The 27,029-nt window shown below is 40.4% G+C and overlaps 1 protein-coding gene across 6 annotated transcripts in view; it reads right to left on the reverse strand.

Moving 5' to 3' along the window:
• Positions 1 to 27,029, reverse strand: part of TTLL4 (tubulin tyrosine ligase like 4) — a 60,759-nt gene that overhangs the window by 18,108 nt on the left and 15,622 nt on the right. For all 6 annotated transcript variants that reach the window (XM_004469547.5, XM_012529462.4, XM_012529459.4 and 3 more), the window contains exon 2: positions 847 to 2,455. In XM_004469547.5, the coding sequence (XP_004469604.1) occupies positions 847 to 2,357 (1,511 nt within the window). In that variant the 5' untranslated portion in view covers positions 2,358 to 2,455. The remainder of the gene's footprint in view (positions 1 to 846; positions 2,456 to 27,029) is intronic.

Genomic DNA, 27,029 nt, shown 5'->3' on the forward strand with positions numbered 1-27,029 from the left:
TTAAATTCTCATTCTTTCATCTCTCCTAATGTTTGTTCTTCCTCAATCACCAATCTACTGCCTCCTGCCTGGAGCTCACAACTCATTTCTTTTATTCTCAACGCTTAGCTCTAGCCACAGTTCCTCAACCCTACCATCCACCATTCTGAGTAGAAGAACTAGGTCTTCCATTTCCTTTTAAGTCCCTAATAGCACATAAGTACAACATTCTACATACAAAAAGCCAGAGATGACTACCTGGTAATTGGTGTCAAGTGTCCCTAGGCCTCTCTCTGGGAATCTCAGAAAAAAGCCCTGGTGGACCAAGGTTCCAGAGAAGTAACAGCACAAGAGAAGGAGCCAAGTATGTGCAGGGCCAAAGTCCAAAATAGCTATCATACCAGGAGTAAATGGGAACCTGACTGGTTTGGAGTAAGTAGGAATGTCACAGGTCCCAACACTTGGTGTTGGGGATTCCTATTTCTCCCCTGGTTATACCCTAAAGCAAGCGTCAGTGAATTCTTTCCCTAAAGGGTCAGGCAATAAATACTGTGGTTTTGCAGGCCATCTGGTCTGTTCCAACTACTCAAATCTGTTGTTGTAGTGAGAAAACAGCCACAGACAATATTTAAATGGAATGGGCATGACAGCATTCTAATAAAACTTTACTTAGGAAAACAGGCAGTAAGCAGGATTTGATTTTGTAGGCTATCATTTGCTGACCCCTGCCCTAAAGTGAAAACCAAAACTCTAGTTCAGCTAAAAGAAAAAATCAAACCAACCTTCGGAGGCATAGGGTCAGTGTCATCAAAATATAGTATATACATTCTACTGCTCTAAATGAACCAAAAACTTTCTCCAACTTACCCAATATCCCTTGCAGGTAAGTCCAGTTGCCCGGCTTCCTCAGGCCCCTTCACAGGCTGGCCCAGATGGATGGAAGAGAGGCGAGTGGCCACATCAGCTACACCAAGAGGTTGAGGAGGAAAAGAGGGAACCAGAGCTTTGTCTCCTTCAAGTGGTGGGCTGTGGATCACAGATTCACAGGCAGGGCTATGGTTGAGCCCATTGGCAGGTGAGGCAAGGAGGTGAATGCTGATTCGTTTGGTACAGAAGACTGTACTGTCCAACCCCAAGGTGTCGGAAGCACCAGGGAGGATCTTGCTGTCTGTTCCAGCATCCTCTTGAGGAAACTGCTGACCTAGCATGGGAGGTTTCCATCGCCTGTTCCTGTTGAGAAGGTTCCACTGAAAGCTGGGGCTCACCAAACAAGACTGTTCAAGATGGTAGCCTTGCTTCGGCATCTTCTCAAAGCCTCTTGCAGTCAACTTCCTCACAGCCTCAGTGAACCGAACCTCTTTAGTCTGAGCTTGGGAATCATAGTTGTCATACAGGCCACAGGGATGTGGCTCTGTCCTCGTGGCTGAGTTATTCCGATTGAACTCAGGAGAGGCAACACTGGTGATGGATATGTCTAGGGAGCTAGGGTTAGACATGGTGGTATAAGCAGTGGCATCATCTAGGACAGTGCCATTGCTTTTGGGCACCTTATGTTCAATAGGCTGGGGTGCACAGTCTCCAGTATCCCCTGAATGATGCCAGGAGACAAGCTGGATCTTGGCAGAGGATCCTGGCTTGAGGCCCTCTGAGGCTTGTGGTAAAGGCACTTTAGTGCTATTGGGCCGCATGAAGGAGTTGTTATTTAGCATGGGCTTATAGGAGAAGGAGGAAATGGAGGAGGAGGAAGGAGAGAGTGGAGATGGGATCCTCCCTGAGATGGCAGAGGCCAGGATCTTCCCTGAAGGGTTTTCCCCAGGTGCTCCAAGTGAGAGGTATGGATCTGTGGACGAGGATGCCATAGGCTGGGCCATGGGGGACACTGTGGAAGAAGTCACCTTACTGGCAGTGAGACTAACAGGGAGGCTCTTTTGATGGAGAGAAAAAGGTCTTTTTTCTGATGGGCTTGAACGTAAGCAGAAAGACTCCAGTTGCTGGTATGGTTTGTGCCTGTAGTTAGAGCGGCGGTACAGTAGGGTACTGCTAAATAAGTCTGGGAGGGAGTGCAGGTAACAGGAGTCGCTGTGGCCCGCAATGACAGCTGTGGTCCCAGAGCTACATAAAGTGCTGGGGCAAAAGAAATATGCTGGCTGGGGTGGGACACCCAGGAGGCCTGGACCCAACCCTGCTGACAGTGTCCCCACGTGCTTCTTCTCCAGCTTCCAGATTGGTTTCACCTGCTGATAAGCTTGAGCCCAGACTTTGCCTTCAGCAGGTTTCTCAGCTGGTGGGGCAGGCACTGTGCCTGAGGGACCACTCTGCTTGAAGCTGTCTCCCCGGCGGAGGCCAATACCATAGTGTTCTGTTCCTGCTGAGGCCATGAGGGGCCGACATCATGGCCACATGGCCCACTGGCCCAGCTCCAGTAAGGTGTCATGCACGTCCAGTAATAGTAGCTGCATCCTTGAAATCTGTCAGCCTGAAGGGAGGAAAAACAATTGGGAACGTTACAGTCCCAGGAGGATAGACACCATGCTACAATGTTCCTCAGGTAAGCCAGAGTCCCACTGGAGCACTTCTTGAGCAACCATTCTTGGTTGTCATTTGGGACCCTGGGAGAAGAACACTAGGTTTCTAGGGAGTTTTCAGGGCTCTTCCTACTACCTTCACAAATCAAAGCTGACTTTCTCAAGGACTGGGCCTTCTAAGGCTCCACTATTCTAAGTCTGCTCACACATCTCCATTCTCACACTCAGAAAGCTCTCTTTCCTCTCTCTCCAAAGAAAAGTAAATCTTTCATCATCCAAGACTTTACACGAGTGGCTTCCTTCCCTCATTTAACATCAGCGTAGCAAGGAATGAGGCAAGTCTGGGGGTAGCAGAGAAATCTTCTTCCTCACTAACCAATTCTGAAAGATCAAAGATCATTTCAAAAACCTATTTTACATTCACTGCCCCCTGACCAACTCCCATCTGCCTCTGGTTGGTACTGCTTTTTCTACCTAAGTGTGACAAGTTTAGATACAAGCAGAGTATTCTCGTGCCAACCCTTAGAATTCATTCTGTAGCTAAGACAATAATTTCATTTCTTCAAGAGTCTTGACAAATATACACGTAAATTCTATACCACATGCTGGTGTGAAAAAGAAGAAAAAAAATAGAACTAGACACCAACATGATTTTACTTAAAGTGTCTTTTTTCAATTAATCACTGTCAATATTTAAAATGATAGTAGACTAGAAACAGCATAACTGCTATAATTAGATTTTGATGCCACTAACCTCAAGTTGAGGTGACAGAAAATGAACCTCCACACAAGTCCAAACTATGGAAATGCTGTGCAGAGCACTTAGGGTAGATAAGAATTGCACAGGGGAAAGAGCCAAATCCTACCAACAACTTTACAAGACTGTGTGTGTGTGCATGTGTATGTGAGTTTAGTGTTGTGTATACTCAACAGATTCACAGCCCCAAATCACTTAGTTCTCTTTTAGGAATCCACAGCCTGTCCCGACCAAAGCAACACAGCAGATACACCTAAGTGATGGGAGGAAAAGAGCTAAGGAATTAGAAACTCCAGCTGGTCCCCCAAATAAACACCCAGGTTGTGGCTCCCTGCGAACATTATGCTATCTTAGAACTTCATGCTCCCTAGGGGCCTTTCCTTCTCCTTCACCTAGCTTTAAAAAAATCAGCCCCAACACTACTTTCCCCCAGTAGTCTTCCCCAACTCCTCAGTTTGAACAGGATTCCCACCTAGATGCATGCCACCATCACTGTACACATTGCATGAAGCTTTAATAAGAGACTAACTTATCTGACATGGAGCAGGGAGCACATCTTCCATCTGACAGACAGTATAGCGTACAGCACACAGTAACTGTTCAATAAATATTCTGTTAAATAAACTCAGACAGTATAGCAAATGAAGGGGAAAGAAACTAGCACTTACTGGGCACTTAATGAATGCCAGGTACCACGTTAGGTATTTTATCTCTGTTACCTCATTTAATCCTCACAAAAACCTTATATTCAACATACTGATAAAGAATCTGGGACTCAGAAAAGTCAAGTAACTTTTAATTATACACCAATAAATAGTAGTGCCTAGATTAAAACCCAAGTTTGTCTGACTTTACACTGCCTCTTAAAGAAGAATGAAATACATACTTAGTACTTGCCCCTTCAATTACTCCTAACCTTCAGGTACAAGACAAAAGTCAAGCAGGAAACACTCTCCCACTGTTTATACTCAGCCTCTTTGTGAGTGACCACTGCCTTCTCATCAACACCACAGCCAAACCCACTTTCCCTCATAGCTATGGGCACCCACACTTCAGGCCTCTACACACACCACTCCATGTTTGCCTCGCTGCATCCCACTGGGTGAATCCTCAATGAACACTGAATGCCAAATGACTCAACATCCATTGGCTCAATTTTTCATCCAAATGAGGAAGAGGAAGGCTAAGGACACAGTCCTTGGAAGCTACTGCAGGTGGCCTGCTCCCAGGCAGGGTATGAAGCAAGCCAGCTGGGCAAGCGTCAGAATAGAATGCTCTCACATCTCATACATCTCTACAATGGCCATTTCCCACCTCCCCACCCCAATTTCCTCTCATACTCCCCAAAATGTGTAACATAGCAAAGGGGAGGTGTCACCTATCTTCCCATAGAAACAAACAGGTAAAATGTTTCTGAAGCTCTCTTTCTGGGAGATAGCTCCACAGCTAGTAAGAAACATCCAGGGTTGGCCAAGATGGATGTGTCAGGAACTGCCAAACAAAGAAAAATCTGTCACATCAGATACTCTGTAGAGAGAACTTTCAAGAACACCAAGTAAACAGTCACTCACATCCATACCACATATAAATGCTCCAGTCTGGTTTCACTGCCCTTGGTTCAGAAGTAGTATCTGGTTTGGACAAGGAAATTATGACTGCTAAAAGCAATTTTCTTCTTTCTCCTAACAGCGATTTCTGATGAGGCCAAACCCCAAATGATGAAGAAGCAGAGGCCTAGCTAGATCATTCATGTTTCCCAACCACTGCCACACAATACTATTTCCTGTACACTGCCCTCGATGCGATGCAGCTCAAGTACTAAGGGAATGACCCGGTCACCCAACAGGAATGAGTGATAAATTTTTTTAAAAAACTTTTTTAGAGGGTACGAAATCTAGAAGGGGAGGAAGAGAAAAAATAATTTCAAAATCAAACACTCTGAGAAGAGTGAGTTAAGCTATAAAGTTGAAGTCAGATAAGTGAAAAATAACTGACACTCAAACCCCACAAAGAGCACACACTCAGGAGGCAGTGTGGCAGTGAGGTCATTGAACTTGTCTCCTGCGTATTCTCTGGACTCACAAGTCAATATCTGGAAGGTTCTTCTTCCAGACTCCCTCAAATTACTAAGTGCATGGTGATAACATTTTGGGTGTATATATGTCTTTATGTATGTGCCTTTAGGAACCAAGACATGGGTTGCCCATTGGCCAGGAAATCTTTTATGATGAGATATGCAAAGGAAAGAGAATAGAGAAGAAATTTATTTATATATGTAGAAGGCCACACTGGCCACTAACAGAAGCGTTAGTTTCAGAAATACCCAACTTAAATCCATACAGAAAAATGGCAACAGGCATAAATGAAAAAACCCACAGCTAACATCATACTTAACAGTGAAAGACTGAAAGCTTTCCCTCTAAGATCAGGAATAAGACTAGGATGCCCACTGTCACTACTGTTACTCAGCATTGTATTGGAAATCCTAACCAAAGCAATTAGGCAAGAAAAAGAAATAAAAGGCATCCAATTTGGAAAAGAAAAGCAAAACTCTATTCGCAATAAACAAATACTGAAATATCCACAGCAAAACCACTAGAATAAACAAATTCAGTATAGTGACAAGTTACAAGTTCAATATCAAAAAGCAGTAGTGCTTCTATATACTAGTAATGAACAATCTGGAGGAAATTTTTTTTTTAAATCCACTTAAAATAGCAACTAAAAGAAATCAAATTTTTCAGAGTAAATTTAACCAAGGATGTAAAAGATGGAAAACTACAAAACTTTGCTTAAAAAAAATTGAAGATGATCTAAGTAAATGGAAGTACATTCCATGTTCATGGACTGGAAGACTAAATATCATTAAGATGTCAACTCTACCCAAAGCAATTTACAGATTCAATATAATCACTATCAAAATTCCAACAGCCTTCTTTGCAGAAAATGGAAAGGCCAATCATCACATTTATATGAAAAGTAAGGGTCCCAGAATAGCCAAAACCATCCTGAAAAAGAACAACGAAGTTAGAGGACTTACACTTTCTGATTTGAAAACTTATTACAAACTAGAGCAAATAAGAGCAGGATAGGAGCAGATGTAGCTCAAGTGGCTGAGTGCCTGCTCCCCATGTATGAGGTTCTAGGTTCAATCCCCAGTACCTCCTAAAAAAAGAAAAAAAGAACATGGCACTGGCACAAGGACAAACATACCAATGCACTCAAATTGAGAGTTCAGAAACAGACCCTCACATCTATGGCCAACTGATTTTTGTCAAAGATGCCAAGTCCATTCAATGGGGAAAGAATAGTCTCTTCAATAAATGGTGCTGGCAAAACTGGATCTCCACATGAAAAAGAATAAAGGAGGACCCTTACTTCACATCACATACAAAAATCAACTCAAATGAATCAAAGACATAAACATAAGAACCAAGACTACAAAACTCCTAGCAGATGTATGGAAACATCTTCAGGTCCTCAGGACCTTGTGTTAGAAATGATTTCTTACACTTTCCACCACAAGCACGAGCAACAAAAGAAAAAAATTGATAAATGGAACTTCATCAAACTTTAAAACTTGTGTGCATCAAAGGGCTTCATCATGAAAGTAAAAAGACAACCTACAGAATGGGAAAAAATATTTGGAAGCCACATATATGATGAAAGTTTAATATCCAGAATATATAAAGAAATCTTACAACTACTCAACAAGGCAAGCGACCTAATTTAAAAATGGGCAAAAGATTTTAATAGATCTTTCTCCAAAAAAGATATACAAATAGCCAAAAAGCACATGAAAAGATGCTCAACACCAGAGCCATTAAGGAAATGCAATCAAAACCACAGTGAATTACCATTTCACCCCCACTAGAATGGCTACTAGTAAAAAACAAACAAACAAAAAAGGAAAATAAGTGTTGGTGAGGATGTGGATAAAGAGCAACTCTTGTTCACTGATGGCGGTAATGTAAAATGGTACAGCCACTGTGGAAAACAGTTTTGACAGTTTTTCAGGAAATTAAGTATAGAATTACCATAGGATCTGGCAATCCCACTCTAGGTATATACTCAAAAGAATTAAAGATGGAAAAAACCCAAGTATCCATCAACAGATGAATAGATAAACAAAATGTGGTATTTACATACAATGGAATATTATTCATCCATAGAAAGGGATATAGTTCTGAAAAATTTAACAACATGAAAGAACCTTGAAGACATTATGTTAAATGAAATAAGCCAGGGACAAAAGGACAAATACTGTATATGATCTCACTGATTTCAAATAATCAGAATAAACAAATTCATAATCAGAACCCAGAATATAGGCTATGAGGGACTGAAGTGGGGGAGAGAATGGACAGTTAATGCTTATTGGTCTAGAGTTTCTATACAGAGTGATGGAAAAGTTTTGGTAATGGATGTTGGTGATGGTAGCACAACATTGTAAACATAATTAACACCACTGAATGATATATTTGAATGTGGTTAAAAAGGGGAAATTTTAGGTTGTATATAGCTTACTAGATTCAATTTTTTTTTTTTTTTAAGATTTAAAATTTTTTAAAAAGGACTGTACAACACAGGGAACACTAATAAACTTTGGACTATAGTTAGTAACATAATTATAATAATATTGTTTCATCAATTGTAACAAAGGTATCACACTAATACAAAGTGTTATGATAGGGAAAACTGAGAGTGTGAGAGGGTATTCGGTAATTCTGTATTTCCTGCATGATTTTTCTGTTCTTCTGTAAACCTACAACTTCTTAATTTAAAAAAAAAAGGAAGAACAAAAAAAATTAATGGCCAATTATGTATATTACAAAGAATTTTAGCACCGCTCCATTAGTTTCATTCAGTAAACACACATTTTTAGCCACATAGGTATACCACTTAAAGATAGGCAAAGTCATTCATTATTACTCCTCTGACTAAGTCCAAAGGATCCACCATCAGCTGACCTTCCAATTAGCAGCTTGCAAAGAAATTACTTTAGGAGTCAATAAACTGACCTCACCTGGAAAATAATATTTTGAAGAATCTAACATTTTACAGAGCTATTAATTTCTTATCTTTCTTGTTTCTACACATTATCCCTGGGGATTAAGAGGGTTTCAGGACTAAAGAGGGAGCACAAACACTAAGCTCTAGCTTTCAGAGTTCAAGTTAAGAAGATAACAACCCTATTTCTGTGGTTGAGTTTCTTGATCAAAATCCAAAAAGGAAAACAACCTCTAAAAAGAAATTAAAGGTTAGTTGAGGGCAGAACAGCTGAGGAGAGAGTTCTTGGGAAGAAAAGTTCCTCTGAAATAACTCTCAAGACACCTGAATATGTCTGCACAAACAATGGTCGAGAAGAATATACACTAAACTGTTAATGGTGGCTATATTCAGGAAAAGGTTGGAATGAAGGGACTGGGCAGGGGGAGAAGAGTAGGATACTTTTTCAGTTTACTTTGTAAGTGTCTGTACTGTTTGTGCTTTAAAAAAAAAAAAAAAAGATATGTTGCTTGTGTGAAAAGTTTTTCAAGAGTGTTCAGGAACTGCCATGCTGCAGCAGCAACTCCCACCCTTTGGTGACTCATGCCAAGCAAAGCTCAGATCAGTAGGGAATCATATTCAATGCTGAAACCACAGCTGGAGTGTTTGGGGAAAAAGAGGAACAGGAAGTACTATAACCCCCACTGGATAGTTGTGAGATCAAATTAGAAAATTCATGTAAAGCACATAAAGCACAGTGCTTGGCCCACAGTAAACATTCAGTGCATAGTGGCTATCACTCTCATTCTTACTGAGACCAAATGATCTCAACTTTCCCCTCAGCCCTTTTGCAAGCTGCAATGAAAGGGGGAAAAAAACACAAGGAGCAGGCAATAAAAAGTCCACAGCAAAATTTCTGCTGGAACAAAGACATTATTGTCTTGTGATTTGGGGACGTTTGTGAGACTTATCATATTATCAGTAACTAGATTCTTCAGCAACAGGCATGACTTGGCACTAAAGAGTAAATGAAAAGTGCTATGGAACATACTAGAAAAAGGTAGGTAGCAACCAAAACCTCTTTCTATTTCCATGCATCTGGATCTTCCTATGGTTTTCATAACTACATTGCTGGGAAGCAGATTTGGTTCAATGGATAGAACATCTGCCTACCATATAGGAGGTCTAGGGTTCAAACCCGGGACCTCCTGACCCATGTGGTGACCTAGCCCACACACAGTGCTGATGCGCACAATGAGTGCCCTGCCACACAAGGGTGTCCCCCACATAGGGGAGCCCCATGCACAAGGTGTGCACCCCACAAGGAGAGCCACCCCGTGCGAAAAAAGCACAGACTGCCCTGAAGTGGTGCTGCACACACCAAGAGCTGAGGAAGCAAGATGATGCAACAAAAAGAGACACAGATTCCCAGTGCTGCTCACAAGAATGTGAGCGGATTCAGAAGAATACACAGTGCGAGCGGATACAGAAGAACACATAGCAAATGGACACAGAGAGCAGATAACGCGGGGGGGAGGGGGAAAGAAATCAATATAAAAAAATTAAATAAAATAACTACATTGCTGAGAATTCTGAAAATACTGGGTGAGGAAATTAAAAAATGACTGCTACTCACCCAGTGCCCAGACCTAGTTTCTAATATCATTCGTCAATAAAAAGAACCAAAGTTCCTTGAAGAAACAGCTGATTTCAGCTGAGGCAGGGAAGGTATGGATGAGTCTGGAACATCCTGAGTTACCAAGAGGTAAGGAAGTGGGAAGCAGATGGGCTCCCATCTACCATATAGGAGGTCCAGGGTTCGATGCCCAGGGCCTCCTGGTGAAGGCAAGCTGGCCCACGCCGAGTGCTGGCCTGCGCAGAGTACTGTCCGGTGCAGGAATGCTTCCCCACGCAGAGAGTGCTGGCTCACATGGAGAGCTGGCCCACACAAAAAAGTTGGCACAGCAAGATGATACATCAAAAAGAGACACAGAGGAGAAAGAACAAGAGACACAGTAGATCAAGGAGCTTAGGTGGCACAAATGATTGCCTCTCTTCTCATGGTCCCAGGATGGTTTCCCCAACCCACCTAATAAGAACACAAAGCAGACACAGAACACACAATGGATGGACAGAGATAGCAGACAATGGGGGAGGGGAATAAATAAATAAATAAATAAATAAATAAATATTTTTTAAAAAGAGGTAAGGAAGTGCTCAAGAATTGATAGGGACATGTCAAAAGATCACAGGAACAGCTATTGTTCCACTTAATAGTGAAAGACTAGATGTTTTCCTTCTAAGACTGGGACCAAGACAAGGATGTCTACTTTCCCCATTTCTATTCAAAACTGTATTAGAGGGAAGCGGACTTGGCCCAATGGACAGGGTGTCTGCCTACCACATGGGAGGTCCACGGTTCAAACCGGAGGCCTCCTTGACCTGTGTGGAGCTGGCCCATGAGCAGTGCTGATGCACGCAAGGAGTGCCATGCCACGCACGTAAGGAAGCCCCACACGCAAGGAGTGTGCCCCGTAGGGAGAGCCGCCCAGCGTGAAAGAAAGTGTAGCCTGCCCAAGAATGGTACCGCACACACGGAGAGCTGACACAACAAGATGATGCAACAAAAAGAAACCCAGATTCCCAGTGCCACTGATAAGGATAGAAGCAGTCACAGAAAAACAGACAGTGAATAGACACAGAGAGCAGACAACTGCAGGGGGTCTGGGAAAATAATAAATCTAAAAAAAAAACTGTATTAGAAAATCTAACCAGTGCAATAAGGCAGGAAAAAGAACTTAAAGGCACACACACTGGAAAGTAAGAAGTAAAACTGGACAAAATCCAAATGTCCATCAGCTGGTAAAGAAATAAACAACATGTGGTATATCCACATAATGAAATGCTGTTTAATAATAAAAAGAACTACTGATACATGGAACAACATGGATTAAACTCAAAAACATTATGCTAGGTGAAAGAAGCCAGATACAAAAGACTATATATTACATGATTCCATTTTTATAAAATTTCTAGAAGAGGCTAAATTATGAAGATCAGTAGTTGCTTGGGGCTGGAGATGGAAACAAGGAACAAATGGGCATGAGGGAACTTTATGGGCTGATGGGAGTGTTTTAAAACTGGACTGGGGGAGTAGAGGTGGCTCAAGGCATTGGGTACCTCCCTCCCACATAGGAGGTCCCAGGTTCAGTTCCCAGTGCCTCCCAAAAAGAAGATGTGCACACAACGAAAAGACAGAGAGAGTAGACAGCAAGTGTAAACAATGGAGGGAAGGGGGATGTTAATAAAAAAAATAAATTTAAAAAAAAAAACTGGATTGTGGTGATGGCTGCACAACAGCACAAATTTACTAAAAGCCAAACTATACTTTCATAGTGGCCGAATCAATTGTATGGTGCAAAGATTATACCTCAAAAAAGCTATCAAAAGTAAGAGGAACCCCCCACACACACATACACAGTCTTCTCTTTTAACATTTTGCATTAGTGTGTTACATTTGTTCATGTTGATGAACCAAAATTAACTAAAGCCCACGGTTTACATTAGGGTTCACTCTGTTGTATGGTTCTATGGTTTTAAAACTTTTTTATTGTGATAATAAAATATAACTGCTGACTAAAAAAAAGGTTAAAGGGGAAAAAAGGACAGAGGAGCCAGGTTAAGAGGCACTCTCTGACCAAATACAGGACAATATGAGCAGCAAATTGAGAGTATCAGATTAAATAAAACAAGAAACTATGAATCCACACTGATAATCAATCAATCAGAGAGAAGGGACAATTCTTCTTCACAGTAGGATTCCAACTAATAAATGTAGAACATCACCACTGACAACCACCATGGTAATAACTGCTTCAAGCAAGACTCAACAGGGGATGTTTAAATTAGTGGGTATGGGACACAGATGTGGCTCAAGTGACTGGGCTTCCATCTACCATATAGGAGGTCCAGGGTTCAATAACCGGGGCCTCCAGGTGAAGGCAAGCTGGCCCACACAGAGTGCTGGTCCATGGGGAGAGGTGGTGCAGAAAGATGATGCAACAAAAAAAGACACAGAGGAGAGACAATAAGAGACACAGCAGATCAGGAAGTTGAGGTAGCGCAAGAAATTCAGCACCTCTCTCCTACTCTGGAAGGTCCCAGGATCAGTTCCCAGAGTAGCTTAACAAGAATACAAGCAGACACAGAAGAACACACAGCGAATGGACAGAGAGAGCAGACAATGGGGGGGAGGGTGGATAAATAAATCTTTTTAAAAATACATAAATAAATTAGTAGATAAAAGAGTACTGAGAAATATGACAATTATATTGTCTCAAAATATTTCCCCACAATACATTTATTAATTTCAAAGGGAAAAACCATAACTTTACAGTGGGGAAATCTGATAGATACCACCTGAATCATGTGATCAAAAGTTAACATTATCAGTAATAGCATAAATATATGCCTCATGACATGATACACCAAAGGACACATCATTTCTGTGATATTCTTGCCAAAAAAGCGTCACCTGACTGCATGAGGAAATATCAGACAGGCCCCAATTGAGGGACATTCTACAGAATAGCTCCCCTGTACTCTTCAGAAGTGTCTGGCTTACTGGAAAAAAGAAAGGCTGAGGAACTATTCCAGATTAAAGGAGACTAAAAGGACTTTTTTTTTTGTCCAGCAAAATGGTTTATTCTTACATGTTATTGTTGGGAGGAGTCAGTTAAATAAATCAGTGCACTGAAAATGCATATCAATTTTTCAGAATTCTTCACAACTGTATTACTTGAAGTATCTTCTGAATTTTTATATGTACATGTTTTGAAAGAGCTGCTACTTCAGATTACAGTAACTCTTCAATGTTTATTTTTATGTCCAAGTTTGTGATTTCTTTAAAAGGCTGCTTAAGGGCTGGATGTGAAGTCTCTCACTGTCTTTTCACTCTCCCTTTTTATTGATAGTTCTTCATTGTGGGCATCCAGGTATTCTAGAATATGAAGAAACCCCATTTCCTCCTCTTCCAAAAATCTTGTAGGTATTATACCAAGGGGAGACACAGGCAAGGGATACAAAGATATTAACTCTTCTTGGTCATTCACACTCTCAGAGAGTCTCAGAAAAACTGGCTTCATTTGTATCTAACATTGAAGGCAGAGAGTCAGTTTTATACATAAAGTTAGAAGGCAAAGAGATGATGGAGCAGCAAGGGCTGATATAAGTGCTGGTGGGGGTGGGGGGTGCTGAGGATACTGGAGATGGGGTCTATGCTATCTGATGTTCATCTGCTCAGAGATGGAAGACATGTTTTATAAAGCTCAGTCTTTATTCCATCATGTCTGCACCAGCCAAGGGCAGGCTTGAATTCTATTCTTGAATTCTGTTGCTCTTCTATGGGTCAGTTTAAAGTTTCCATCATATTTTGGGGGCACATGTGATCCTAATTGGATCCTGGGCCAAAAAAGAGTATCAATCGAACAACTGACAATATATAAATAAGGTCTGTAGATTATAGTATTATAGTATGTGGTATTATGGCAATGTTAATTTCATGATTTTGATCATTATATTGTGACAATGAAAGAAAATACTCTGTTTTAGGAAACTTTTAAAGAATATTCAGATATAAAGGGCAATTTCTTAAAACATTTTAGAAAAAAGTGTGTGTATGTATATATGAATGGATAATAAAGCAAGGTAATAACATATTAACTTTTGATGAACATAGGTAAAGGGTAAACAAATTTTTGTACTATTTTTACAACATTTTTCCAAGTCTGAAATAATTCCAAAATTTAAATTAAAAAAAAAAAAATCATTACTACCTCAAAGAAAGATTGGTTCTCCTCAGACCAGAAGGTAAACAGCACACAATCAACTTCTTTGTTATATAAAGAAAGAGACTATTTAAATGGATTGGGACCAAACATATTTTAAATGCAAAGATAGTAATAATTTACCTGTAAGTAACTTTTCTTTGAAATTATACTGGCAGGAATGGATTTTACCAGTGAACAACTCAAGCCAATGTAAAGAGACTCACTCCTAGCACCAGTGCCTGAAGCAGACTTGACTGGGGGATCCCAGACCATGGCTGGCCATTCATCATGCCCAAGGTACAAGAACTGAGGCCACATGCCTTATGAAGGCCCTTCCCAGAATGCAAGTCTTTTAAATGTAGCCACTGGTGGCATCTTAATATGAACAAACCACCCAGTACATATTACTCTAACCTGTTGCTGAATTTCCAAACTCAAGGAGACAGGTATGAGAAGGCATCAGAGCCTGTCAGATGAAGTTTAATAGAAGCACTTTCTCTGGGGCCCATCAACATGCAAAGTAGGGGTAAGGAGAAAGGGACTCCAATTTTTAGGGGAGAAATGTTATTTAAACCAGATTCTACGAAAATCTCACTGTATGTCAAAACACCAATCCTTGTCTTGCCGTCAACTGAAAAAGCAGCTGCTGTCCACACCAAGCTAAAAAAAGGAGCCTACAGGCTGAGATAAGGACTCTAGGACTAGAGTCAAGGAAACAAAGGGCCACTAAGGGAAGCTCAACAGTTTCTTTTTGTTGTTGTTGTTGTTGCATCATCTTCTGTCAGCTCTCCGTGTGTGCAGCGCCATTCTTGGGCAGGCTTTCTTTCGTGCTGGGCGGCTCTCCTTACGGGGCGCACTCCTTGTGCATGGGGCTCCCCTGCGCGGGGACACCCCTGCATGGCACGGCACTCCTTGCGCGCATCAGCACTGCGCATGGGCCAGCTCCACACGGATCAAGGGGGCCCAGGGTTTGAACTGGGGACCTCCCATGTGGTAGACGGACACCCTAATCACTGGGCCAAGTCCGCCACCTCAACAGTTTTTTAACTGCCATTATTCAAGGAGAGAACAAGTTACCTTTCAATCCCCTTGAAATTAGATGGGAATGCCAGATTTTAGTAGAGTCATGCTAGGGGATAGGGAAGTGGAAGGAGGGCTAGAATATGAAGCTTTTTATCCTCTCTAAAATCCTTATTAAAGGGCATATCACTAATTATGAGACTTAGCTATGGGCTACCTGGAAGTCTCAGGGGGGTCAAGAATGGATCAATAACATTCCCTACTTGCCTCAATTAAGCTTTTAGAGTCTGGGGCAGGAAATAAGCTGCAATTGCACAAAGAAGACTTCAATTAAAAAATGCTCTAGCAGAAGGGGCTAAATCCCTGGGATGGGAGTTCATGCAACACAGAGACTGCCAACATTCCTTATGGTATGATGATTTCATTCTCATCTCAGATCTTCATTCCCTTTGCCCAACCTATCAATGAGGCTTTCCAGTACTTTGAATCCATCTATTCTTCTCTGAGTACTGCTTTCTTCTCCATTTCCACTAATATTACATTAATTTAAGCCACCATCTTCTCTCCCCTGATGGTTTCCCTGCTTTGGAAACTTATTTCTTTTTATCATCATAATCTATTTTCTACACAGTAGCCATGGTGCTCTTTTTCAAACATAGCTTAACCCTATGATGGCTCCAGGGCCCTAAAAATCTGACTCTGATCACTGTTCTGACCTCCTCCAGAGCTACTCTCCCCCTCATCAGGCATGTTCCCACCTCAGGGTCGTTGCACTCGCTGTTGCCTGTAACACGCTCAGATGTCTGAATGGCCAGTTCCATACTTGGCTGTCACCTCCTCAAAGGGGCCTCCCTTGAGGACCCTATCTAATACTGCCCACCCCCGGACATTCCCTAGCACATGACCTTGTTTTATTCTGTTTCATTCCTCTACTATCAAAATTATTATATATTAATATTTTCTCATTATTGCATAAAGAAAGAATGGAAGGATAAACAAGGAACTGATTTTTTAAAAGACGTTACCAATAGGGTCAGAAACAGCCACAGATGAGAAACTTAACTTCATATACCTTCTACAATTTTAATTTCTGAGCTATGTAAATGAATCGCCTATTCAAAAACCATATTAATTACATTTTTAAATTTAAAAATTAATTTACCTTATACATTTCTCTGTTATTTGTCTGTTTTCTCTTCTAGAATGAAAGGTCTTTGAAACAGGAAACTTGCTCGCACAGTACATGCCCAGGCCTGGGAATGTAGTCAAGGCTCATTAGCCATTTGCTGAGGAAACAAATCTACAATAGCACCACCAGCAAAGCCACAAACTGGACCTCTTCATATCAAACAGGTGCTTCTGTCTTGCTACGATCTCCTTGTCACTATATCTTAACTGAGTGCATGAACTCTGCCACAGTCACAACCAACTCCTCCTGTTGTGCCTTTCCTTGTCCTGAGAACCCCTCCAAAATTCTCCACAGGTCCTCTCTTTTATCCTCAATCCCACATCAAACCAATCTGCTTCTCACAATTTCAACTATTACCTGCAAGAACAGTCAGTTTTCAGGCCTGACCTCTCACAAGCTTCATGTCTGTAACACCAACTGCCTGCCCACCTTTCCCACATGCATACCCATCACATCATGTCAACCTGTCAGACTAGCACTCCTCCCCGATGGTCCAACTGCTTTCAGGGAACTCCCTTTCTCTTAGTCACCCAAGAGGAAAGCTTAGGTCACTTTTAATTTCTTCCTTTCCCTTATTTCCCAAAGCCTAACCAGTCATGAACTTAGGAGAGTCTTTCTTCATAGCATGTGTCCTCCTTTTATTATTTCCATCACCACCCCAAATCTGGACTATTGAAACAGCATCAAGACAGAAGCTTATGTCTCCAGGGTCTAACCTTCCTAATTCAATCCTTTAGGCAACCTCCAGATTAACTTTGCTAAAATAATGCTATAACAGATAGCATTCCCTTTTCAAGAATTGTTGGAGTACTCACTAAATATCACAGTATTCCACCAACCACCTGCATTAGAATAACCTAGGGTGCAGCTTTCTGAGCCCCACCTTCAGAGAGGATCAATCAGTCTGGTGTAGAGCCAGGAATCTGTATTTTTAGCAAGAATTACAGATGATCCTCAGGTTATTCAATAAACAAAATTCGTATTTCTTAGCTAGGGTTGAAGGACCCCATAGTCTGGCCTCAATCTCTTTTTAAGGCTTATTTGCATTTCCTGCCACCATGAATTCTGCTATATGAACTGTGTTGGTCTTATACTAAATTGGAACAAATCTTCCAAATGCCAGTCTGCAGACCACTAAACCTCTTCCTTACCATATTTTATTGATCTTTTATTTCCTTTTCCAGGCCTAGTTCAAGCACCACCCTCTCCATGAGTACCCTGTTGTATAATACTCTTATTTGGTACTTAGCAAAGACTATCTTATACCACAGTATAATAATTAAATCACTCTCCTTTATTATAGGAGTATGTGTGACTCTTGGGATCTGCGATTTCCTTTTCCTCTTCCACTAAGTGTTTCCCTCAGTTATCAAGGGAACTCAAAAACATCAAATGTTCAGATTTTACAATCCACAAAACTCTCTAATGAGATTACTTCAATTGTTCAGTAGTTATATAGAAGATAGACTTGACTTTCCTGGAACTAAATAGAATGGGAAAGAGGGTAAGAATCAGACCCATTTTCTCTTCTTATGAGATAAATAAACCTCAAGCTATGACTCCTTAAAGAAAGTTAGAGGAACAATTAACTTCTTATAGCCCTACAGAGAAAGGTCTGGTAGGTCAGTCCTAAGAAGGGAAGGTAAGTACCACAAGTTAAGATAAGAAGTTATGGGTAGCTCAGCTCGTGTAAAATACAGTTAAGTAATGCAAAACAAGTCAGCAAACCTGAGCTGCAGGAATCTACAAATTAACTGAAAAGTGAAACCAGTTAAAGGCTTAACATAATTAAATGACTAGCTCTCCCGAGCCCTTGATCTTTTATGTCTTGATCTCTTATCAGCTTCAGAAAGAAATGTTTTCCATTCTCCTCAGGTGAGAGCAACCCAGAGGGAACCCTGAGACCTTTTCAGGAGTTCCATTAGGTCAGGGTTTCTTAATCTTTTTTGTTCCAAATGATCCCTTTGCCAGTCAGGTGAAAACGAGAGATACCTTACTAAGTCCACACTATACGGTGTATTTTTTTAATAAATATATCACACCCACACCAACATGTCCCCACAAGAATCATGTTTTTTTCAATTCCAATTCAAGCTCATGGACATCTTGTTAAGAACTCCTACACTAGGTCAATATTAATATAATTCATAACAATATTACAATGTTATTTATCTTTTGTTCTGTGCTGACTTCAGCCTTGTTGTGTAAAAGAAATGGCAGATAAAAGTACTGGCAGATAAAAGTACTAGCATCTTATATGAATCAAGACAATGCCACCAAGTTATTTCAGTAATCCTTATATTATTTACCATCTCACACTTCTTTACCATTCAGTGAAAAAGTAAATGTCGGGGCTTCCAATCATGACAGTGGTATTCCAGAGTGACAATCCCCCACAGAATCTTTGAACAACTACCAAAAACTAGCAGAGCTATCTTCCTCACAACTCCGGAAAACAGTTAAAGGATTGCAGTAACTGGCAAAGTGCCAAACCAAGAAAATGCAACTTTAAAAATGGTTAAGGGGGAAGCAGATGTGGCTCAAGCAATTGAGCTCCCACTTATCACAAGAGGGCCCTGGTTCAGTTCCCGGTGCCTCCTAAAGAAGACAGCGAGCTGGCGCAACAGGCAGGCGTGACAAGCTGGCACAACAAGAGACACAAGAAGGAAAACAAAATGAGAGACACAACGAAGCAGGAAGTGGAAGTTCCTGGTGCCTTCTAAAGAAGAGGAGCAAGACAGCAAGCTGGAACAATAGGCAGGCACAGCAAGCTGATGCAACAAGATGACACAACAAGAGACACAAGAAAAATACAACAAAGCATGGAACAGAGGTGACTCAAGCAATTAGGCACCTCCTTCCTATATCAGAGGTCCCGAGTTCAGTTCCCAGTGTCTCCTAAAGAAACAAGGAAGGCGAACAGACACAGCAAGTGCAAACAATGAGGGGGTGGTGAGCAATAAATAAATAAATCTTTCCAAAAAAAATGGCAGGAAAAGCTTGTGGTACTGTTGCTGGTCCTTTCCCTCTCTGGTACGGACAGAAGCCAGCCTGTGCTCCCACTGACGGTCCCTGGCCCTGTTCTGGAGGGAGCAGAGCAATCCCTAAGCAATTACTGTGGTGGCTATATGTCAGTGACAGTCTATCAGGTGGCACCATGAAAGACTGAACCAGGACACTCATCTCTGGCTTGCCCTCCCCAAACTTGCCATGCAGTCAGGAAGCATCTTGCAGACTGCAAATGCAGTGTAAGAAACAATTAGGGAAGCGGATGTGGCTCAAGCAGGTGGGCTCCCATCTACCATATAGGAGGTCAGGGTTCAATTCCCGGGGCCTCCTGGTAAAGGCAAGCTGGCCCAAGTGGAGTGCTAGCCCACACAGCGTGCTGGGCTGCATGGAGTGCTGACCCACATGGAGTGCTAGCCTGCACAGAGAGCTGGCGCAGCAAGATGATGCAACAAAGAGAGACACAGAGGAGAGACAATAAGAGACGCAACAGACACAGAAGAACACAAAGCAAATGGACAGAGAGAGCAGACAACAAGGGGAATGGGAGAAATAAATCAATCTTTAAAAAAAGAAAAGAAAAGAAAAGAAACAAGGCTACAACAGAGAAGTACCTGCTTTAAATCATACACTAGAGAGAAAGTACATTTCACAGAAAATACAAAGGGCATTCAAAGTCCTAAAAACAGGAAGTATTCATAAGGCCACAAGCAAGCAGAAGCCGAGGACAAGACAAAGAACCAGAGAGATGGAGAGGACCCTGAAAGTCACATTCACCTTGGACTGATTTCTTGAAGGAGATCACCGGCCAACAGAAAGTCAATTTGCTAAGACAGTGAAAAGTGATTCTGCCTTGGTTTGTTTGTTTTTGCTAGCTTCTGACAACCAAGGAAATCTCTGTCACACCACTATCTGGATACAAACTTAAAGAGACAGACAGCACAGTAACTATATCCCAGAATTAAGATTTTAAAATAATAAAACATACATGTGCAACAAAAGATTACAAAACAAAAAAGACTGCTGGTCCATCCAAAAGAACAAAATAAAAATCCAGAAACTATCAATGAACATAACCATATTTTGGAGATACCAGACAAAGACTTTAAAAAACTGATCATTAATATAGTCAAGGAGATAAAGGAAAACAGAGAAAGAACCAAAGGACATCAGGAAAACAATGAATGAACAATGTAACAATCTCAATAAAAAAGACAGAAATTTTAAAAAGGAACCAAATAAAAGTACCAAAGTTTAAGATCATAACAGAAATGAAAAATTCCCTAGAGGATTTCAACTGTAGATTGGAGATGACAGAAGAAATAATCAATGATCTCAAGGGCAAGACAACTGAAATGATTGGGGCTGTGGAACAAAAAGAAAAGAGAATTTTAAAAAGTAAACAGAGCCTGAGAGACAACCTGTGGAATACCATCAAGCATACCAATACGTGCATCATAGAAGTCCCAGAAGAGAAGAGAAAGGGACAGAAGGAATAATCAAAGAAATAAAAGCAGAAAACTTCCCAAATTTAACACTAGACATAACTATGCACATTCAAGAATCCCAACAAACCCAAACTCCAAGAAAACCACACCCAGACACACAATAAACTGTCAAATGCCAAAAACAAGAAGGCTCTGAGAGTTGAAAGAGAAAAACAACACATTATGTACAAAGGATTTCCAGTAAGAATAAGGTGACTCAAAACCATGGAGGCAAGAAGGCAGTGCAACAAAATATTTAAAGTGCTAAAAGAAAATATTATCCAACCAAGTACTGTATACTCAAAGAGACTGTCTTTCAAAAATCAGGGAGGGAAGCGGATTTGGCTCAATGGATAGAGTGTCCGCCACCACACGGGAGGTCCAGGGGTCAAACCCAGGGCCTCCTGGCCCATGTGATGAGCTGGCCCATGTGCAGTGCTGATGCACACAAGGAGTGCCATGCCATGCAGGGTGTCCCCTGTGTAGGGGAGACCCACGCGCAAGAAGTGCGCCCCTCATGGAGAGCCGCCCTGCATGAAAAAAGTGCAGCCTGCCCAGGAGTGGCACTGCACACAGAGGTCTGATGCAGCAAGATGAAACAACAAAGAGACACAGATTCCCGGTGCTGCTGACAAGAATACAAGGTGGACACAGAAGAACACACAGAGAATTGGACACATAGAGCAGACAACTGGGGAGAAGGGGGGCAGGGGGGAAGGAGAGAGAAATAAAAAATAAATCTTAAAAAAAAAAATCAGGGAGAGATTAAGACATTCTCAAATAATTAAAAGCTAAAGGAATTCATCACCACTAAACCTGCTCTACAAGCAATTCTAAAGGGAGTCCTTCATAATGAAAGGAAAGGATAATAGAGTGAATTGAAGTGGCAGAAAGAAATAAAGATCTCTGGTAAATGTAACCATATGGCTAATTATAAGTGCCAGTACTATTGTATTATAATTTCTGGTATGTTAGTCCACTTTTCACTTCTTACAGTTCTAAAATACAAATACATAAGAAAGTAATCTATGGTTACAGGCATACAAGGTAGAAAGATATCATGTATAACAAGTACAACAAAAACGTGGGGAATGGAGGGGTATAGGAACACTGTATGAGTATGCTAGTAGTTCTGTTGGTATCAAATTGTGGGGATCCAATGGGTCTCCAGCTCTGGCTAAGAGAAATTACCCATAGTATTCAGCCACCTAAATGACCCAGGACACAAGTTAAAATGTACAAATCTCCTCACAGAGAAATAATGTTCAGATAATATCATAAACTGTAATGTTCTCCAGGCTGCACAATTCCTTACTACAGTAATATCACCAGACCCTATTTATGTGCTTCATGTGACCCTAGCAGAAGCTTTGGTTTGAAATGTCTTTGCTCTGAGACCCTATATATTGCCACTCATTTTCCCGCCTCTTTGCAGAACACTATCTTTGTTCTCTGGACCACCACCACCAGAAAGTATCTCTCCCGTCCATAAGTCCCAATAAATATAGCTCATGTCTGATTATGTGCCTAGTGTCCTTTGCTCTTGCTGCCATCCCAACCCTTGCAATTCAGGAGCTGGGCTGTAACACAAATTAAACACAATTGTTAAAGGATGCTAAATTTAAGTCTCATGGTAACCACAAAGAAAATATATGAAAAATATATACAGAAAGAAATGAGAAAGGACTCAAAATAATACAAAATAAGGTAACAAATATCAAAGTAGGCATTAGCAGAAGAAGTGAAAGACAAAAAAGATAAGAGATTTACAAAGATGAAATAGTAAAATGGCAGAAAAAAGTTTATATTATCAGTAGCTATTTTAAATGCAAATGGATTAAACTCTCCAGTCAAATGGCAGTGGTTAGAAGAATGGATAAAAAAGCGTAATCCAACTGTATGCTGTTTATAAGAAACTCATCTTAAACTCGTTGAAAAGGATGGAAATAATAAGCAAATAAGAAAAAAAAAATGAAAAGGATGAAAAATATATATATATACCAAAAATATATAGTAACCAAAAGAGAGCTGGAGTTGTTATACTAATATCAGATAAAATAGACTTTGAGTCAAAAACGTTTTAAAGGACAAAGAAGGTCACTATATATTGATGGTGGGACAATTCAACAAGAAGATATGACAATTATAAATATATATACACCTAATGGCAGAACCCCAAAATATATGAAGCAATTAATGGCAGATTTTTAGGGAGAAATCAACAGTTCTACATTAATAGCAGATTTCCATGCACTGCTTTCAATAACAGATAGAATATCTAGACAGAAGATCAACAAGGAAATAAAAGACTTGAACAACAATAACCCAACTAGGCCTAACAGATAACTATAGAACACTTAACCCAACAGCAGTGGAACACATATTCTTCCGTAGTACACGTGGACCATTCTCCAGGATAGACTACACATTGGTCACAGAATAAGTCTCAATAAATTCAAAAAATATTTAAGTCATACAATGTATCTTCTCTAACCAGTGGAATGAAGGTAAAATTCAATAACACATGAACAAATAGAAATTTCATGAATATGTAGAAACAACAAATGAGTCAAAGAAAAATCACAAGAAATTAGGAACTATCTTGAGGTGAATGAACACAAAACCCAACATAATAAAACTTACAGGAGGCAGTAAAGGCAGTGTTGAGAAATTTATTGCTCAAAATGCTTACATTAAAAAGAAGAAACCTCAAATCAGAGACTGAATCTCCCAACTGGAGGACTAGAAAAAGAGCAAATTAAACTCAAGGCTAGTAGATGAAAGGAATAACAAATATTAGAACAGAAAGAAATGAAATAGGGTATAAAAAAGTAATCAACAAAATTTAAAGATCAATGACATCGACAAACCTTAAGGTAGACTGACAAAGAAAAGAAGAGAGAACCCAAATAACTATAAACAAAAATGAAAAGGGGGGCATTACTACTGACTACATAGAATTAAAACAGATTAAAAGAGAATACTATGAACAACTGTATGCCAACAAATTAGATAAATTAGATAACCTAAATGAAATGGACAAATTCCTTGAAATACATTATGATGGTTAGGTTAATGTGTCTACTCAGCCAGGTAAGAGGGCCCAGTTGTTTGGTCAAGCAATTACTGGGCTAACTGTAATACAAGAAAATTTTATGGACTTTAATAATCAACCAGGTGACTTCATAGATGGCTGTTTATATCTACAATCAATCAAGGAGAATGCCATCGGCAATGAGTGACAATCAAATCAGTTGAATGCCTTAAAAGGGGAAGTGATTTCAGCATTCACAGAGAATTACCAGCTTTACTTCTGATAGCCAAAGTCTCCTGGGAACTCATCAAGGACCTTCATCAAAGCCCCTAATTTGCAGTCTGCCTGCGAAATTTGGACTCATGCATCCCCATGGTGGCATAAGAGAATTTTATAAAATCTCATACTATTTACAGATATCTCGTGTCAGTTCTATTTCCCTAGAGAACACTGACTAACTACCAATATTGGCTCAAAAAGAAACAGAAGATCTCAACAGACGAATAACAAGTAAGAAAGTGAACCAATAATAAAAACCTCCAAAAAAAGCAACCAAATTTCATAGGTGTATTTTACCAAACATTCAGAAAAGAATCAACACCAAAATTGCTCAAACTCTTCCAAAAAACTGAAGAGGAAGGAACACTTCATAACTCATTCTGTGAGGTTAACATCACCCTAATATCAAAGCCAGATAAAGATACCACAAGAAAACTGTACCCCAATATTCCTTATGAATATAGATGCAAAAATCCTCAACAAAACACTAGCAAACTGAACTCAAAAGCACAGTAAAAGAATGATACACCATGATCACGTAGGATTCATTCATCCCATGTATGCAAAGGTGGTTTCAAATAAGTAAATCAATTAATGTAATATACCACATTATTACAATGAAGGTGAAAATAAACGTGAGCCTCTCAATCGATACAGAAAAGGCAATTACCAAAACCCAGCTCCCCTTCTTTGATAACAACACTTAGGAAACTAGGAATAGAAAGACTTTTCCTCAATATGACAAAGGGCTGACATGAAAATCCCACAGCTAACATACTCAATGGTGAAAAACTAAAAGCTTTCCTCTAAGATCAAGAACAAATCACTTGACCACTGTTATTCAATACTGTATCGGAAGCTAGTCAAAACAAGAGAAACAAAAAGCATCCAAACTGGACAGGAAGAAGTAAAGCTTTCCCTATTTGAAGATGATGCAATTCTATATACATAAAATCCTGAAAAGTCCAAAACAAAGCTAATAGAATAAACAAATTCAGCAAAGTGGCAAGGTGCAGGATCTACACTCAAAATTTTAGTACTTTTTCTTTCTTTTTTTTTTTTTTTAAAGATTTATTTATTTATTTAATTTCACCCCCCTCCCCTGGTTGTCTGTTCTTGGTGTCTATTTGCTGCGTCTTGTTTCTTTGTCCGCTTCTGTTGTCATCAGCCGCACGGGAAGTGTGGGCGGCGCCATTCCTGGGCAGGCTGCTCTTTCTTTTCACGCTGGGCGGCTTTCCTCACGGGCGCACTCCTTGCGCGTGGGGCTTCCCCACGCGGGGGACACCCCTGCGTGGCAAGGCACTCCTTGCGCACATCAGCACTGCGCATGGCCAGCTCCACACAGGTCAAGGAGGCCCGGGGTTTGAACCGCGGACCTCCCATATGGTAGACGGACGCCCTAACCACTGGGCCAAAGTCCGTTTCCCAGTACTTTTTCTATACACAAGTAATGAAGGTTCTGAAAAGAACAAATTTTAATTCCATTTGTAATAGTAACTAAAAGTCAAATATCTATGAATGAATTTAACCAAAGAAGTACAGACAAAACCACAAAACTTTGCTAAAAGAAATCAAGGAAGACCTAAATAAATAAAAGTGCATTCCATGTTCATGGATTAGAAGACTAAATATCAATAAGATGTCAATTTCAGCCAAAGCAATGTACAGATCAAAGGAATCTCAATCAAAATTCCAATAGCCTTCTTGGCAGATACAGAAAAGTCAATCAACATACTTATATGGAAATATTTATTTATGGTATGAGTTCCCAAATAGCCAAAACTACCCTGAAAAAGAATCAAGTTGGAGGATTTACACTTCCTGATTTTAAAATGTATTATGAGCTACAGTGGTCAAAACAGCATATTACTGGGAAGTGGATATAGCTCAAGCAATTGGCTCCCATCTACTATATGGGAGGTCCAAGGTATTTGGCATAATTGTGAATAACACTGCTATGAACATCAGTATGTAGATATCTGTTTGTGTCACTGCTCTCAGTTCTCCCGGGTATATACCCAGTAGTGTATTGCAGGGTCACATGGCAAGTCTATATATTCAACTTCTTTAGGAACCTCCACAGCAGCTGTACCATTCTGCATTCCCACCAATAGTGAAGAAGTTTACTATCTCTCCACATCCTCTCCAATACTTGTAGTTCTGTCTTCCTAATAGTGGCCACTCTGACAGGTGTGAAATGATATCTTGGGAAGTGGATGTGGCTCAAGCAGTTGGGTGCCTGCCTACCACATGGGAGGTCCCAGGTTCGGTTTCCAAGGCCACCAAAAGAAGACAAGCAAGACAGTGAGCTGACACAACGGGCTGGCACTGCAGGCTGACCCAACAAGATGACCCAATGAGATAACACAATGAAGAGACACAACAACCAGGGAGTAGAAGTGGCTAAAGACACTCCCTCCCACATGGGAAGTCTCGGGTTCAGTTCCCTGTGCTTCCTTAAAAAAAATAAAAATAAAAGAAGACAAAAACACACAACAAACAGACACAGAGAGCAGGCAGCAAGTACAACAACAAGGCGGAGGGAGAAATAATAAATCTTTGGAAAAAAAAGAAATGATATCTCATTGTAGTTTTGATTTGCATTTCCATAACCATTAGTGATGCTGAACATTTTTTCATGTGTTGTTTTTTCCCATTTGTATTTCTTCTTTGGACACATGTCTATTCATAAAGTCTTTCGCCCATTTTTTCATCAAGTCATTTGTCTTTACTGTTGAGTCTTTTTATATATCATGGATATTAAACCCTTATCAGACATGTTATTTCCAAATATTTTCTCCCATTGAGTCAGCTGCCTTTTTACCCTTTTGACAAAGTCTTGTGAGGTACAAAGTGTATAATTTTGAGGAGGTCCCATTTATCAATTTTTTTCTTTTCTTGTGCCTGCATTGGGTGTAAGGTCCAAGAAACAACCA

This window comes from Dasypus novemcinctus, chromosome 7 (assembly GCF_030445035.2).
Source record: "Dasypus novemcinctus isolate mDasNov1 chromosome 7, mDasNov1.1.hap2, whole genome shotgun sequence".
Lineage (NCBI taxonomy): Eukaryota > Metazoa > Chordata > Mammalia > Cingulata > Dasypodidae > Dasypus > Dasypus novemcinctus.